Here is a 17,576-nt window from a genome sequence, read left to right as displayed (position 1 = left end):
TATCCCTCTTGAAATGATGAGTTTTCTTTTCGTAAAGACTTCAACATTTTATACATTGAATAAAGATGACTGGAAAATAATTATGAACCAGTATGTTATTTCACAGCAGCTTGGAAATGTAAATGAATCTACAATAGGATTAGGACATGTCAACAAATGGGAAGCTATATCTGCCTAATCATTATATGAAATCTTGGAAGGATGTGAAGATTGACTGGATCACTTTTGACAATGACCTCTGCACGGGAGGCACAATGACCCAATCACATTCTGCAGTGCTTATGTAGACTATAAGTCCCCTTTAAGAATAATTGGCTACGAGCTCTTGTTTGTTAAAATCCGGATCCCGTACTTGCAGTTATCAGAAACATTTTGCATATACTGGTCAGGCAGTTTCTGGCCGGAAAATCTCTTTGAGGACTGCAACACATGGAGAGGCGCAATCCTCCCTAACAGGGCACTGGGGTCTCTGATGGTGGCTTGGGGACTTTACCACTTGTCTACTGAACAGTTCCCGGACACCTTGCCTGAATCTCAAGTCCCTGACACTGTAGATAACAACATTCCAGCAGCTATTGGACGTCAGGATCCAGAATGCATAGAAAGAAAATTCGCACCAGACATATCCCAAAACATTGCCTACAACAAAGACTGCAATGGGACTGAAGGAAGCAGAGAAGGCAAAAGTGACAATTCCAATGGTCTTGGCTGCTGCAATATCTGAGAAGGATACCTTGCTGCATGTGCTCTGGGCATCCACCTCCAGCTGCTTCCTAACCTTGCAGTACTGCCTAATGGCTGCAAAGGTGACGAAGTTTATTGCAAATGTGCCACTCAGAAGGGAAAAGTCAAAGGCTGGGAAGATGAGCATGATATTCCAGGCAGGGTCCTGGGGCTGCACGGCAGTGAATACATAGTTGCACATCTTACTACATAAATTGTATTCCAGAGTTATGTTTCGACTGAAAAGCATGGGTACCATTGCCAAAATAAAGCTGAAGGCCCAGGAGAACAGAATAAGATACCCTATCCTCTTCCTAGTAATCACAATCCGCTTGTGAAGAGGTCTCAGGACAGCAATGCTTCTTTCAACTGACAGCAAGAATATGGTCGATATTGAGACAAAGGTGCAGCCAGCAAAAATAGGTCCCATAATAAAACAAGGGATCTGGGAGCTGAAACTGGAGGAAACTCTTTCTTCAACTTTTTCCAGCCCATGCACAATCTGTGTCACCTCCATGTATACAGAATAAGGCACAACTAGCAATCCAACAGCCAAATCTGCAAAAGCTAAAGAGGTCTTCAGGAAACCCTGAGATGTGCGGAGTTGCTTGGTCCTCAGGAAGACAATGAGACTCACCACATTACCTGCTGTGATTGTCACAATGAGCAAAACCATGAGAGAAATCTTAAATGTGTCCCCAAGCAGATTTGTGCTGCAGGAACTGCAATTCCAAGTGGAAGAAGTGTTTTCAAGCATTGGAAAAGAAGAAGAGATTAAACTCAGAGTACAGAATCCATCGTCTACTCTGTGTCCTTCCAAAGCACTCAGGGATGTTTACAGACCTTAAAAAACAGGATACATATCTTAACTTGAAGACTGGAACATCTTTCTGATCAACATTGCACGCAGCACTGCAGAGCATCCGTTCACAGGTAAATATTTTGAGCTCAGAGCAAACAAAAGATATTTCTGTGGCAAATTGAAAGCAATCCAAACACTACATTCAGATAAGCGGTTTACGGAGACGTTTAGCGCAATCACTCTTTCAAGAGCATTATTAGCCTAGTTCTTTCCCATAGAACAAGGGGATAGTGGAGTGTTTGCTTTACACTGAAAATGCAGCCAAAATTGTGCTCAAACAAACAGAACTCAGGAGCTCCAGATGTGTTCAGCTGTAGGAAAAGCTCAGACAAAATCACAGTTGCTGCTGAAAATCACTGCTCAATAGGGAGAAATGGTAGAGGTAGAATAGAAGCAGTGAATGTTTTAGCCTGTCCCCTGTTCTATTCTTTCATTCTGTTCTGTTATTCTTATTGTTCCTCTCTCCTCCTCTCACCCTTTCACTCCCACCCTTCCTCTCTCTCTCTCTGCACTCACTAGACTCCCCTGTTTCTGTTACTTTCCTCTTCTGTGATTCACTTCATCTCATTCACTTATATACACTGAGTAAGGGAGGGCTTAATATAAGAAATGTTATGTTACCGTAGCTAAAGTATAATTACTAACATTCATCACATTTACCAAACACCTTTGTAGTAGATGTGTAGAACTCTAATAAAAACATCGCTTGATAATAGGTTTTTATACAGAAGCACATTTTAATAATATATATATATATATATATATATATATATATATATATATATATATATGTATGTATAATGTATACATATATACACATCCACAACATTAAAACCACCTGCCTAATATTACGTAAGTTCATGCCACCAAAACAGCTATGTGCCGTCGAGGCATGGGCTCCACAAGACCTCTGAAGGTGTCCTCTAAAATCTGGCACCAAGATGTTAGCTGCAGATCCTTTAAGTCCTGTAAGTTTTGAAGTGGGGCCTCCATGGCTCAAACTTGTTTTTCCAGCATATCCCACAGATGCTCGATTGGACTGAGATCTGGGGAATTTGGAGGCCAAGTCAACACCTTAAACTCTTTGTCATATTCCTCAAACCATTCCTGAACATTTTTTTGCAGTGTGGCAGAGCACATTATCCTGCTAAAAGAGGCCACTGCCATCAGGTAATACCGTTGCCATGAAGGGGTGTGCTTGGTCTGCAACAATGTTTAGCTAGGTAGTAAGTGTCAAATTAACATCCACATGACTTAAGATTTCCCAGCAGAACATTGCCCAGAGCATCACACTGCGTCCGTCGGCTTATCTTCTTCTCATAGTGCATCCTGGTGACATCTCTTCCCCAGGTAAACGACGCACATGCACCCGGCCTTCCACATGATGTAAAAGAAAACATGATTTATCAGACCAGGCCACCTTCTTCCATTGCTCTGTGGTCCAGTTCTGGCACTTACGTGGCCATTGTGGGTGTTTTCAGCGGTGGACAGGGGTCAGCATGGGCACTCTGACCGGTCTGTGGCTGCGCAGCCCCATACGCAGCAAGCTGGAAAGCACTGTGTGTTCTGACACCTTTCTACCATAGCCAGCATTAACTTTTTCAGCAATTTGTGCTACAGTAGCTCTTCTGTGGGATTGGACTAGACGGGCTAGCCTTTGCTCCCCATGCATATCAATGAGCCTTGGGCGCCCATGACCCTGTTGCCTGTTCATTTGGTTTCCCTTCCTTGGACCACATTGGGTAGGTAGTAATGTTTCAGTCGGTATCTAATGACACCGACTTTGAAATCAATGATTACAAACATTTCTTGGAGCCAACTAAGTTTTTCTGTTCTAACGTTAGGATTTTTTTTCCAACACGTAGAACTCTCCTAGTTCAGAAATATTCTTAGATAGTGTTGCATGCACTGCATGTGTGGTATCTCCTCACATACTTGTAATAGTATTCAGGTCTGGGGACTGTGAGGGCTATTTCAAAAACCTTAAACATTCATTTTGATGTATGTTTTGGCTTTATGGAATGAGTCTATATATAAAGCAAAAAAAACTACACTGACTGCATAATAATGGAACACTCCTTTTGTATTTGGGACTTCGCACAAACCAATCTTACCATAGTGAGAATCTCCGGAAAACCACAATTCTCTCCTGTCTCAGGTATAAAGTTATTCAAGTGGTGGGATTTAACAGGCCTGTCATTTCTTGTGTTTCAATGACATTTAATCCTTTTCCACAATACAATCACTATATGAAGTCCCACCTGGGGAACTGTTTAGCTATTTACAAATTAAAATATACATGACATATCTGATTAAAGACCATAAACACTGCAGCCTCACCTTTTGAACAACTATTTTCATATTGGCCAATTGTTTCTACGGAGTATGGGTTTTAAAAGCCTACCCGCAAAAAAATCTTTGATAAATAAATATAAGTGGGAATCGGAGTTGGTAGACCCTCAGAGGACAAGGAATGAGATGTTTTTTTGGTAACAGACTCCCAAATGCTATATTAGCATCCAGTGTGGGACTGGGGCATGAAGGGCCCACAGGGGGACTGCAAGGGTAGTGCCCACCAGAGGGGGTGTGGCAAGCCGCCATATATAAAAAAAAATATTGGTTGTGATTCTTAATAAATTGTTATACCTACATAACGGACTTCCTCAATTTTCCTACTTCCGAGGATTATGAGGATTGAAGTAATAGGCTGAAAAAGCCTAAACTAATTGTATGTGGTCTGACAGGGACTTAAGCTGGGTACACACTACAGAAATTTCAACCAACTTTTTATGCCGGGCGATTTTACATGCGATCGATGGTCCGATCACTCGGTCCATGGACTGCATACACACTAGCCTTGTTTAGGACGATAAATGGAAGAACGGATGTCCCTTTAGCGACTTTTTACAGCCATGTTGTCGTGAGCAATGATTTTAATTTCGTACACACTGCAGCGACATTTGCAGGAAATGTAATGAGATACCAAATACATTAGCATAAAGGAGCAGAGCTTTCGCTATAGTTAACACCCAAAGCTGCTAAAAAAGAGAAGGCAACACTGTCTCTTCATTCATTCATATAAAATAGAAGTTTAGTAACATACATAAAATTTAGAAAAACATTAAACTGCTAAAGTGAAATGCAATGAATATTCCCTAATAATAAAATCCCTTCGTATGTAATGGAATGCTCCATTCTCGGCGTGCATCATCGCTGATTGGTCCACAGCAGAATCGAACGCCCATGTCTGAGTGTATAAAATGACAGAGGAACCTGTTTGGCGCCGAGGAGCGTGAGAAGATGGCGAGTGAGAAAGTGTCAGTGGGTGTTAAGGTTCAGGAGAAGGTGTCAGTGGGGGTTGTGGGTGAGGAGAAGGTGTCAGTTGGGGTTGCAGCTATGGAGACGGAGACAGAGTCAGAGGGCCAAAAAATGTTGTAAAAGTTAAGGTGGGGGATGGAGATGCTCAAGAAGAGCAAAGAGCAAATCCAATGAGGCCAAGAGAGGTGGAGATGATGGTAAAAGTACTGGACCAGGATGACGGCGACATTAAAAAAGGTGAGTAGCAGGTGTAGTGTACCTGGTAGAAGGACTTTACATTGCTTCGTGTGAAACTAGAATGAAATAAACGCCTAATTTGTAACCTATTTTTTTTTATGTCAGAACGAAGAATTTACGGTGAGAAGGTCTGTTTAGATACCACTGATACCACTAATGTTACACCTGTTATCAAACAAGAAAAATTTGAAAAAGAAAAATATACTAAAGAAGTTCTACACTAAGGTATTTCAGTGAACATGTATAGACAGCTAAATGCTTTGACCACATACCTGTACTGTTATAATAACCAAAATGGCGCCTGTTTTCCAGAATGTATGGAGGTTAAGCCCGCTATTATTGCGATTTCGCCACAGGTACCAAAATATAAATTGATCTCGAGCAGTGTGCAAGGTGAGAAAATGAGAGTATTTATGTAAATTACAGATATAGAAGTTAAATTGTAAGCATTTTTTTATTTCCTTGTATCGTAGATAAAGAAATCAAAGGGAATAGAAACCCAAGTGACATCAAGACCTGTTTTGCCACAAACCAGTAGCACCTTTTAAAAATACTAAATACTAAAAATAATACTCTGCAGTAGTCTGCGCTCTGATTGGTTTGTGCGCACTCACTTCTCATGCGGATCTTTCAGACAGCTGTGTGTGTAAAAAAATTTGGACCTTTTTCCTGCAATAAAAATGTTGCATGAACACTGTGTGGTTTATTCTGGGTACTTCACAATTATAAGTTAATAAAGGTTAATAAAACTTTAATAGCTTTATACAAGTGTAATGGTCTGCAGTCAGACAGGTGCAATATACATCTATACAAACGACACAAGTCAGTGATGTGCGGCTTCCGCACCACTTGGGACTGGGACAGACATAAAAATTTTTACATACATACGCCCCCCAGGTCGAGGAAGTATCGGAGGATTGTCGTGGATCGATCGGAAGTTTATACACACTACACAGCAGAAATGAGATTGGAACGAAAATATTAAACGGTACGACCAACCAAATGAGGCGACAATCGTCCTTTTGGGCAGACTTTTGACCATCGTGTCACTAAACACACTGACCCGACTTTTGAACGAGCGGTCGTATGTCGGCTGATTGAGACGATTATTGGACGAAAACCGTGTAGTGTGTACCCAGCTTTAAATGTTGGCAAGGGGTTAAGGATAATGATGCAGAATATGGCCAATGAGGACACAGGGAGGAGCAGAGATTGTAGTTACATCCTCTTCCTGTGGGCGGGCCGATCTCTTGTTCCTGCATCGTTTGCCACCCTCCCTCCCGACTGGTTGAGATTTTGGTTACAGGTTTACTCGTGTCGATAGGAGAGCAGGCAGTCAGCCCTAAATGAGCAGATGGTGTTACTAGTATGGCTGGGGTCATTGCCCCCTCCGAGAAATCATGACTCATGGTCCTGTTGATTGAAGGACAATTTGGAAGGCTTTGAGCGGGCGCCAATGTCGAGTCCGAGAGGAGCGCAGCCGTCTCGTTAGTCCAAATTTAACTCCAGGTCAATCGCAAAGGAGTTTGCTCCTGGGACCAGTGAGCAAGGGTATGACCTCCCACTGTTTGGCTTTGCGTTTTGCCTGCTGACTGCTAGGTCAGGATTAAAATTAAAATAAAATAAATAAACAAGTTAATTTTTGCCAACTTAAAAAGTTGTTGTGTGGTTATTTCTTGATTAAAGTGATAAGTTGAATGTTGTCAATAGTTTAAGTTCATGGTTAAAGACATATGGCATACATAGTTTATTGCATGCCACCTGAAATTATTGGGCAGAGCGATATACAGCAAACCACCCATTTCAGACTCCACCAGGATATCGGGCTGGACGGTTACTACATGCCGCATATCATTACCTAAAGGAGATCCGACAGACCTACAGTCATCTGTTCATCTAACTGTAAGTGGATGCTACACATTGTCACCAATAGCTCCAGGATAGTTTACCCTAACTTGTGATTATCTGTTTTTTTATATACATACGGGAAGACAATCATCTATTCTCAAGATCGTACATGATCTAGCAAGTTACCACAGCGCTACCAACAACATGATGAATCATGGACTGACTCTATTGGACTATTCATGGTGATTTGTTTTAATGTTGTTATAACCCTGCATGTATATATTTATTATTTATGTATCACCAATTGTATTACTGATATTAGGGATTTATTTTTTTCAGTACAGGGATTGTGCATTGTCATTTTGTTTTGTTTTGTTTTAGCGGCATAGTGTAGTATATAAAGAATGCAGTGTATAAAAAGAGTGCATAGTCTAGGCCCCACCTTTTAGATCAGGACAAAGTCTTGCCCCACTAGAATCAGAACAGTTGCCAGACTGTCCTGCTCTATCCTACCTGTTCTTGCAGCATTCACTACTTGCGCTGCTGAAGTCTTAAGCTCAGTTGTTGTCTGGACCCTGGAATGTTGGGGTCCTGTTTTAAAAAAGGGATATGTACATTGATTATGGAAAGCCTAGCAATGAGGGCACACTCTAGCCCCCTTACCCAACCAGTCACAATGTTAAATCAATAGCGCTCACGTTTAAAGGGGGCATGTGAGTGTGAAAAGCACTAGGGCACTCCCCTACAGCAAACAACTTGCATTGTTGTGTAAACCATCGACAGAAGTGTACAGTGCCTACTCAAAGAAGTGTGACATATCTCCCGGCAGGCAGAACAGAAGTCCTGAGTTTCAGGACAGCGGGACAGTGCCCTAAAAGCACTACATACGTAGTGGAAGGTATGTAGATGTTATAATGAAACAGACAAATATGAAAAAATAATGTTTCAAAGAAAGACAAAAATTGAAAACACACACAAAACACATATACAAGCAGAGGGGCACCTTGTCTCAGAATAGTTACAATTAACCTGTGTATCCGCATACTATTGTGGTGGTCGAGACGGATGGGATTTCCTTCCCTTACCTTGTCCTCCAGACAAGAGTCAGGTTCTTTTCTGTTCGGATATCCGGTGGTCAGGAGATAAATACTTCAATGAAAGGGACAAGGATTGGTTAAACAACTTGGGTTTATTAAGAATGTGGTAAGGATAATTTTGGTAAGCCACCTCGACACTGACTCCTTCAGCTCAATGGTAATGACAAAATAATCGTTTGATCAACATAGAGCACAATAGCATTTAACTTATAATATACACTTGGTGAGTATAAGGCACAATAGCAATAACCTCTTCAATATCAATAAATCAATTTTTAGGTAAATCACTTAACATTAACATTCATCTAAAACATTTGGTGCACCAATATTATCCCTGGTAACGTTACCATATTTTACACTCAGTCCTGGGTTGAACTGTGCACAGGAATTTTGTAGTGTTTAAATATCCTGCAGAGGTTTCCAGAAGGTTTAATAATCCCGATTAAGTCTCTGTACTTTCTCTCTAAAAGGTAGATGTTAAACTGTAGGCAGTATTAAAGATTATAACAAAACACAGGACTGTTGCTCAATTCAGTCACAAGATGGCACTGTTCTCTCATCACTCTTCCCTCTGACGCTGGGGTGTGTGCAGTACACTGCAGGCTAGGATTTTACCTTCAAAAGGTTCTGCAGTTCGTGGAAACTGTGTTGGACGCCCCACTGTGTGTCTCCAGCCGTTCTCCAGCCGTGTGTGCTGGCAATATCACCAATTCCAGCAGCAGATCAGTCTCTCATGTCAGCTTCCCCTTTCTTGTTGCTATATCACACACTCCTCCTTTCTGCACATCCTCCTGGGGTACATCCTTTCAGTTCAACTGTCAACTGTCATTCCCACTGTGTCTTCCTCAGCCTCTAGTAACCCCTTGTAGCCCTGCATTTTAAAAGCGTTTATGCACTTCCTCTGTGCTGTTCAACAGGGTTTTACTATTACTACCCTTAGTGAGAATATACAGTGCCACCCCACAACCTTGGCTCCATTGGAATTACCTTTGCTGCAGATCAGGGGTTGGCTAAAATCTAGTCAAGCCCAGGTGTGCCAATTGTGCATTTAGATAGAGCATACTTGCCTACTTTTTAAATCTGTATTCAGGGAGATGGGAGTACAGATCATGTGACAGAGGATAGAAGGGGGCGTGTTGACTTTATTACGTCACTATAACCCTGCCCCTACCATAAAATACAAAAATTCAAGGTATTGAATAGCGGAATCGGGGCTTAATGGTGCGATTAAGCCCCGTCCACGGCTATTCAATGCCGTGAATTTCGGTATTTTACAGGGTCCAGGAGGACTCCCCGAAATATGGGAGCGTCCTGGAAATTCCGTGAGAGTAGGCAAGTATGGATACAGAGATTTTATATTATATATAAAGCTCTACGGAATTTGCTGGTGCTATATAAATAAATGTTGATGATGATATATATATATATTATTAATAATAATGGAACCAACAAATAAACGTGCATATTATGCACATTGTTCAATTTCTGCCACAAATCATATTATGCCACACAGTAATGCCCCAAATCATATTATGCCACACAGTAATGCCCCAAATCATATTATGCCACACAGTAATGCCCCCAAATCATATTATGCCATACAGTAGTGCCCCAGTTCAATTTATGCCACAAATCATATTATGCCACACAATAATGTCTACAAATCATATTATGCCACGAATTAGGCCCCCAAACAATATTATGCCACAGAGTACTGCCCCCAATTCATATTATGCCAAGAACAGGCTACCCCTTCCTCCAGGTAAAAAGGGAACATTGTCATGTTTGAAAAAAAAAGCAAAAAAATTAAATTACAATAAAATAAAGTAAATGTGACTTACCTCTGCTTCATCTCCTCTCTGTGGTCGGCTGGGCAGGGTCCTCGCAGCTCCTGTTCGCTGCCAGCATCACAACATTATGACGTGTGCGACTCTTAAAGGTACAGGTGACTTGTGCTTTGCAAATTTTGGACTTGGGTGGGCCCCCCCTACATAGAAAAGGACAGGGGCAGATTGGGAACTTAAAGTGACCTTGGAAAAAAAGCCTGAAAGCGGCATCATGTAGACGGGCCAAATAAATGTTAGGTGGGGCCCAGTATATGTGTGTGCGCCTACTGTATGTACCCGAGTACGTGTGTCCTATTCTTGTCGCTTTTCTGACCTGTGGCTGCTGGTGTCTTTAGCTTAGTTGTTGCTTGTCTGGATCCTGCAACGTTGGGAGTCCTATCTGGAAAAAAAATGGGTCATGACATTTTGAAAATTCCAAACAGTCCCGGCGTTAAATCAATACCACCCACGTTTAATAATGAGGCCTCCCTCCAGCCCCAACATTAAAATAATAGTATTCACTTTTGATAAATAGATCTATTTCCCTCCAACCAGTCTCAACATTAAATTAAAAGTATCCGCATTTAATAAATAGACCTATTTCCCTACCTCCAAACAGGCCTAGCAATAAATAGTATTTAAGTTTAATAAATATAACCATTTCCCACAACCATCCCTGGCATTAAATAATTCACATTCACTTTTAATAAATAGCCCTCCTGCCCAAACTTAACCCCATATTCAATTAATAGCCCTAAACCACCCCAGCATTAAAGGTCCCGTCACCTCATTTTAAATTAATAGGATTAGCCTGTGGCCATAGTATAAAGTCAGGATTAGCCTGTGGCCATAGTATAAAGTCAGAATTAGCCTGTGGCAATAGTATAAAGTCAGGATTAGCCTGTGGCCATAGTATAAAGTCAGAATTAGCCTGTGGCCATAGTATAAAGTCAGGATTAGCCTGTGACCATAGTATAAAGTCAGGATTAACCTGTGGCCATAGTATAAAGTCAGGATTAGCCTGTGGTCATAGTATAAAGTCAGGATTAGCCTGTGGCCGTAGTATAAATTCAGAATTAGCCTGTGGCCATAGTATAAAGTCAGGATTAACCTGTGGCCCAAGTATAAAGTCAGGATTAGCCTGTGACCATAGTATAAAGTCGGGATTAACCTGTGGCCATAGTATAAAGTCAGGATTAGCCTGTGGCCATAGTATAAAGTCAGGTTTAGCCTGTGGCCGTATTATAAAGTCAGAATTAGCCTGTGGCCATAGTATAAAGTCAGGATTAACCTGTGGCCCAAGTATAAAATCAGGATTAGCCTGTGACCATAGTATAAAGTCAGGATTAACCTGTGACCATAGTATAAAGTCAGAATTAGCCTGTGGCCATAGTATAAAGTCAGAATTAGCCTGTGGCCATAGTATAAAGTCAGGATTAGCCTGTGGCCATAGTATAAAGTCAGGATTAGCCTGTGACCATAGTATAAAGTGAGGATTAACCTGTGGCCATAGTATAAAGTCAGGATTAGACTGTGGCCATAGTATAAAGTCAGGATTAGACTGTGGCCATAGTATAAAGTCAGGATTAGCCTGTGGCCATAGTATAAAGTCAGGATTAGCCTGTGACCATAGTATAAAGTGAGGATTAACCTGTGGCCATAGTATAAAGTCCGGATTAGACAGTGGCCATAGTATAAAGCCAGGACTAGCCTGTGGGGCAAAGTAATTCAGGCACTAGGCCTGTGGAGACCAGCTTGGCACTAGACCTGGTACATTTAAGAGGTAGACTGTCATTATCAGACCTAACCCTGTCTGACCCCATTTGTAGAGTTAATCTCAGGTGGCCAATGTGTGGTGGTCACTTACAGGACTGTGTGTATACCTTTAGTGTGTCCTTGCCCTCAGAGGTCACGCTACCATTGAAGGAGGCTTTTGGTATCTGTTATTGTACCTGCAGTCTGTATCCGTTGTATTGGTTTGTTGGAACTGTGGGGATTGTAGTTAGGATACTACACTACAACTCGTGCTAGGAGTTAAAGTTGCGCAGCACACTGGTCATGTATTGTTGTTGTTACTAGCGCTAGAGTGGCTGGTACATACTGGCACGGTAGATAGCTCCGCGGTTGGGCTGTTGTCTGGGAGTTACAGATGACCATCAAGATGAGACGTAGACTCTCCGTTGAGTATCATCGTTAAGTTTCGTCTTTCTCTTGGTGGGGCCCAAGGCAGCACATCGGGGAGAAGGATATTCGGCGGGATACTACACTGTCCCGAATATAAACCCATGCCCAAGCCCAGAACAAATCGAGGTGTCAGCAATAGGAGCAGAGTGCAGGATCTTTACTTCTGTTGTGGTTTCTCTCCTAGACTGAAGTAGTGTGTGGGGAGCGATGCTGAAGGAGTTGGCAGACAGGTAGGTGGACCGAACATGATGAAGGTAAGAACTTTCTGTTGTTTCTTTACAGTGGCAATAAAGCAGAAAAACCTGCAGTTTGAGGTCCACTTGCCATAGTACCAGCCTGGGCTGGTCAATGTCTGGCTGAATTTCCTAGAGGCAATATCCCATGCCAGGACATGGGAAATTCCCCGGCTGTAAATATTGCGACACTGCTGATAAGAGCTCATTTGCAGCAGAGTTCTCGGCTGAGCGAATAGCCCATCGTTTTATAATGGTTTTTCAATTAAAGGTTTTTTTATTTTGGTGTTGTGAGTTATTTTTTAGATGGTGCACTACGGGTCCCAGTGGGCCTTGGATGCCAAGACATGCTGACACTTGTGGTTCCTCAAGTGCCAACATGCCCTACCAGCCATGGGTGTACTGGAGCTTGTAGTACTACAAGCACCAGCATGCCCAACCACTTATAGGTGGCCAAGGCATTCACACCTGTAGTGCACTATGCTAAAAATGACAATTTGACTTCAATATATTTATTAACCCACACCCACCACCCCTGTGTCTGGGAATAGCCCTAGTGCTACCAGCATGCTGCTGGTTTGTCCTAGGAAGAGAGGCTCCATTTTTTGGGCACCCCCACCCAGGGCATTCAACCCTATAATGACCGGCCTAGCGCTGGTTGGCACTATAGCTATGCCCTGGATGACATAGCCTAGTGCTGATAGCAACAATTTTAGGGGGACCCCATGCTTTTCATCCCCCCGATTTTGCAGATACCAGCCTAGACTATCAGTATTAGAGGTGGTTTCACGTTTGGTGGTGGTGGGGTCTTTTTTCCTTTTTATTTTTTTAGCCACCCTATACCAGGTCATACACTTTTAATGTATAATATGCTATATGTGTAATGTGTATGTACCGCTGCCTTTGATGAATAAGCAATTATTTTTAAAAGGCAAATCTAGGCACTCATGAGGTGAATGGGTGACTCAGTATAGTGCAATTCTTGGTATTACAGAGAATTGCCCATATTTAGCAAACAGATTGGTACAAAGGCAGATAGATAAGGATTTTATTAATGTTGGGTAAAGCTTCTACCCTGGCCAAAAACATCCCCTTATTTTACATCATTTAAAAGCTTGGAACTTGGAAATAAGACAATGTTTAAGTGAAATTGTTTTGAAAATGTGAGAACTAAAGCGACAGTGTGGACATAATAGAACAGCGATCAACTCTCCACTGCAAAATAACATATTGTATTACAAGAGTACAGATAACGAAGGGTATAACAGTGATGTAACAAGTGCTATGATTATGAGTCACTTGTAAGTACATACTGAATACATCAATTAACAATTTTAAGGCATTTAACTCTGTCAATGCTTGGGCTTAAGGTAGTTTTGTTACGTGCCTGACAATAGAATGGTTGGTATTAGAGATGCTCACTGACCCCCGTGAACTGGTTTTGGTTTTGCCCTTTTTTTGTTCCTACATTATTATTAACCTCAATAACACTAATTTCAAGTCATGTGCAGTCAATTTTGACCACCTCACAGGTCACAATATTATTTTCATACACTTTCGGACAAATACTGACTGGATGGTAAGCGACAGAGCAATGACACAAACACATAGCAGTTCAGAGCACATCTAGGAAACATTGGCACACAGCAGTGGCAGAAAAGAAAAATGGTGCAAGATGGTAAAGTCCTTGGGCCCGCCCTCCCTCCCACCCACCGTTATGTTGGATCTTGAAAAGGAATCCAAAAACTGTGAGATCCGAGATCCGCCGACGTAACGATGATGTTTTGCCTCGTTATCAAATCTGAAAAAGCACGAAAGTGGTTTGGTATTCGGATCTGCTAAGCTCGGGTATGTTCAGTTCTCGGGGAACCGAGCCCGAGCATCTCTAGTTGGTATATTAAGAATGAACGGTCAGGGCCTGATTAAGGGTTCAGGCTGCCCTAGGATAATACAGTCGTAGCGCCCCCTTTACCTTCCACACCAGGCTAATACGGGGTGAGTAAAAACAAACTTGTCTTTAATTTAAAATCTGGCTTCCTTCATCCCCCCATTAATGTTTATGTTCCACTTGGCTTTTTAAAAGGATCACGGCAATCAGAACTGTATAACAGAAGGGAGGCATGAACGAGTGCTACCAAGGGTGAAGATGTGAGGGTGGGTGTCTAGCAAAAACATAAAAAACTAATTACTGGAGGTCAAAGCGCAAGCCGTCTGCAGCTCTGGAGCCACCATGCACCTTGATTTGAGCAAGTGCGGCCAGATTTACTACAGGGAACCTGGGTTTGCAGAACAAGATGGCAGTGTTTGCGGAGAAGCAGACATTTAAACTGGTAGTATGAAGTAAGGACTGAGAGTACTTAAATTAGATAATGCAGAATAGTATGCAACAGCCATTACCACTCCAAAGGAGTACATGAATTTTGCAACAGTTCAGATACTGTTAATGGGACCTGATGAGCTCCATTTTGCACTTTGACGGAGATGTACATCTACAAACACAATCCGAACAATGCAACAAAAAGTTTCACACACACAATATTACCTCATGTATTATAGACAGTGCGGATATTCCCTTACTTTCATTATAAATGCGACTCAACCAGGCAGTAATTTATGGGGTAAAAAAAGGAAAAGATTACTTTATACCACCACTTTAGTGCACTGGCGGATCCAGGGGCCGTTGGGGGGGGGAATCGGGGCAATCGCCCCTAATAGCATGGGCTTGCTGCCTGAGGCTGCACACTATGTGCAGGTCCATTAGGCAGCGACAGGCAGGGAAAGAGTCCTGCCCAGCTGCTCTGATTGTGTTTTAAACACAATCAAAGTGGCCGGACAGCACACTGTCCCTGCCTGTCTTTGCCGAACAAACCTGCACATAGTGTGCAGCCTCAGGCAGCCTTAGCTGTTAAAAAGGGGGACGGTCACTAAATTGCCACCCTAAATCACGCCCGTAAAATAATATTCTAGATCCGCCCCTGCTTTAGTGGTGGTACTAATGTGGTATGATGCTGGATCACTTTTACATATTTGCACAGTGTATCTCTGGAGAATTGTCCACCTCTGTGCACATCTAGGCTCTCTTATTGCCGAGACGTCTCCTGAGAAATGAGAGTAGACCTGCACCTTGATGTATGTTGGGCAGACTGTCCAGGTACAATGGTGTAAAACCAAGAAGCTTTACAATATGGATAGAGAGCCTGAGTCATTAAGCAAAGTAAAGCAAAAAAAGGAGTAACTTTGCACCTGGGCTAAACCATGTTGCATTGGAGGGTTAGGTAAATTTTAAATATGGGGACAGATTTATAGTTGGGACAGTTGCGATTATTATACTCAAAGTGGTACGCCCTTACAACTGTGCCAATATGTACTGTTAGCTACGCTTGCTTCTCTTGTCTAAGTTATGGCCTTTCCCTACTAAATTGTAAGCTCTCTCAGGAGCAGGACCCTTCCTACCCTTTGTCTAACAATTGCATTTTTTTTGTCTACCTTGAATGTCCCTATCTAATGTACATTCTGTCTTCCCCACTCTTCAGCACTGCAGAGCTCTGTGTATCGTACAAATCAAAGACGATATAAATAATAATAATCAACAGATCACTATTTTGAGGTTTGCTTAAGCTGGGTAAAGGCAATGTACCATGGGTGCAATTTAAACTGCCTGTGAGTACATAACCAAAAATTGACATGGGTCAACCTATTGTGTCCTGTGCCAGAGTATTAGGCTCCGTAACTGTACTCCAGCCTGTCGATGCAACTTGTGGTTGATTTCTCGGAATTCTGATCTGGGCTGTTCCTGACCTCTCTTCTGCCTCTCGTTTAGTACTGCTTCTGATCCTGTTTGTTGCTGACCTGACTTGTTCTGACACTCCTTCCTGTTATTCGATTTGGCACTCTGCAGTCTGTCTGTGTCCTAGTCCCGGCAGTACGATGACCAGTCCCTTCTGGCTGTCTGATACCAGCTCTTCATGCCTGGAGACAAAGCAGAGACCCTTACAGAGGTCCCTTGTAAAATCCGCACCTCAGTTATTGCCAGCACTAATCCAGTTGGGCGAAAAAGATAATCCACTCCATCTGCTAGAATCGTGACAGGTGCACTTAACTTGTGTCTGGATACCATCATGGTACTGCATTTGCATGTTAATGCACCTGATCTGTATCTCCTAGTGCCAATAGATGCAAGTGCAAAATAAGTGCAACTCTAAATACTGAGGATGCTGGGCACATACACAGTGGGTCAATTTTGAATTAAGATGCATCTTTACATAGTGCAAATGTTCCTACTTGAAATTCTATGTTAGGTCCGTAAGTTTGTATTCTGTTGAACAAGAATAAGAACTGAGGGCTGAATTAAGCATGAGGGAAATTAAAATCTAAGGTTGTGCTCATTAACTAAAGTTCACTTCACTAAGGGTGAAAAGTTAGCAAGGGATGGGGTGTGCCCATCAATGTTACTCAAGGAGATTTAAGTAGTAGTCAATAAAAGTGAGGGGCAGAGTGAAAATCATTCTCTAGAATCTAGGACGTTTCCCTCCCTAGTATTGGATGGATTCTCTGGCACCTGCTGATGTGATGTTCTATTTTTATCATAGTTTTTCTCTCTTAGTTGGTTCCTAGCCTTGTAAGGCGTTCGTATTTTTGGAGGCTCTGGATAGTTTTTGTTGCAGGAACACACAGTGCAGTCGGTGGTCAATGATTGGTGGGCGCACATTAACGTGATGGGAATTCTGAACCCGTCTGACTTTGAAGAGTTGGCTATAGTTTTGGTGCAAGTATCGCTCTTGCGGCTCGGCTTGTGGTTGTGCGCCTGTCAGAAGCTGTCCCTGCGCACATAGTAAGTGCCAGGGATGGTCACCTTCTTCTGCCAGCAGCGCATCCCGTCGCTAAGCAATGGAACGCTTTCTTCTTCCAGCCCGGGACTCCGTGGTGCGTGCTTGCGCAGGTCTCCCTCCCTCTCTCCTTTGCTTAGCAACGAGACGATCACCTATTCTGACCGCCGATGCCACTGCCACCAATCAGATTCTAGGCTACACTGTTTAAAGCAGCCACTGGCACCAGGTGGAGGTCTCTTAATGCTCCAGCGTTCATGCTCAGCTACTTGAACTCTACCTGACCACCTGGATTCTGACTCGACTTCCCTTGACTCCGTTTCTGGATTATCCCTCGGCCTGACTGCTTCTCCTGGTTTGACCTTTGGCTTCCTGACTTTGCTTCTGTCTGCTTCTTCAGGACCGGATCTGACTGCACGACT

General features: G+C 42.5%; 1 protein-coding gene across 1 annotated transcript; it reads right to left on the bottom strand.

The window, feature by feature from the left end:
• Positions 1-385: 385 nt before the first annotated feature.
• Positions 386-1,399, bottom strand: LOC142095414 (adenosine receptor A3-like). The gene has a single exon (XM_075178360.1). The coding sequence runs from the start codon at positions 1,397-1,399 to the stop codon at positions 386-388; it is 1,014 nt and encodes a 337-aa protein (XP_075034461.1).
• Between the last annotated feature and the right edge of the window lie 16,177 nt (positions 1,400-17,576).

Source organism: Mixophyes fleayi, chromosome 6 (genome assembly GCF_038048845.1).
Source record: "Mixophyes fleayi isolate aMixFle1 chromosome 6, aMixFle1.hap1, whole genome shotgun sequence".
NCBI classification, from domain to species: Eukaryota; Metazoa; Chordata; class Amphibia; order Anura; family Limnodynastidae; genus Mixophyes; species Mixophyes fleayi.
The sequence above is the reverse complement of the archived record's forward strand: the minus strand, read 5'-3'. Positions and strand labels throughout refer to the sequence as shown.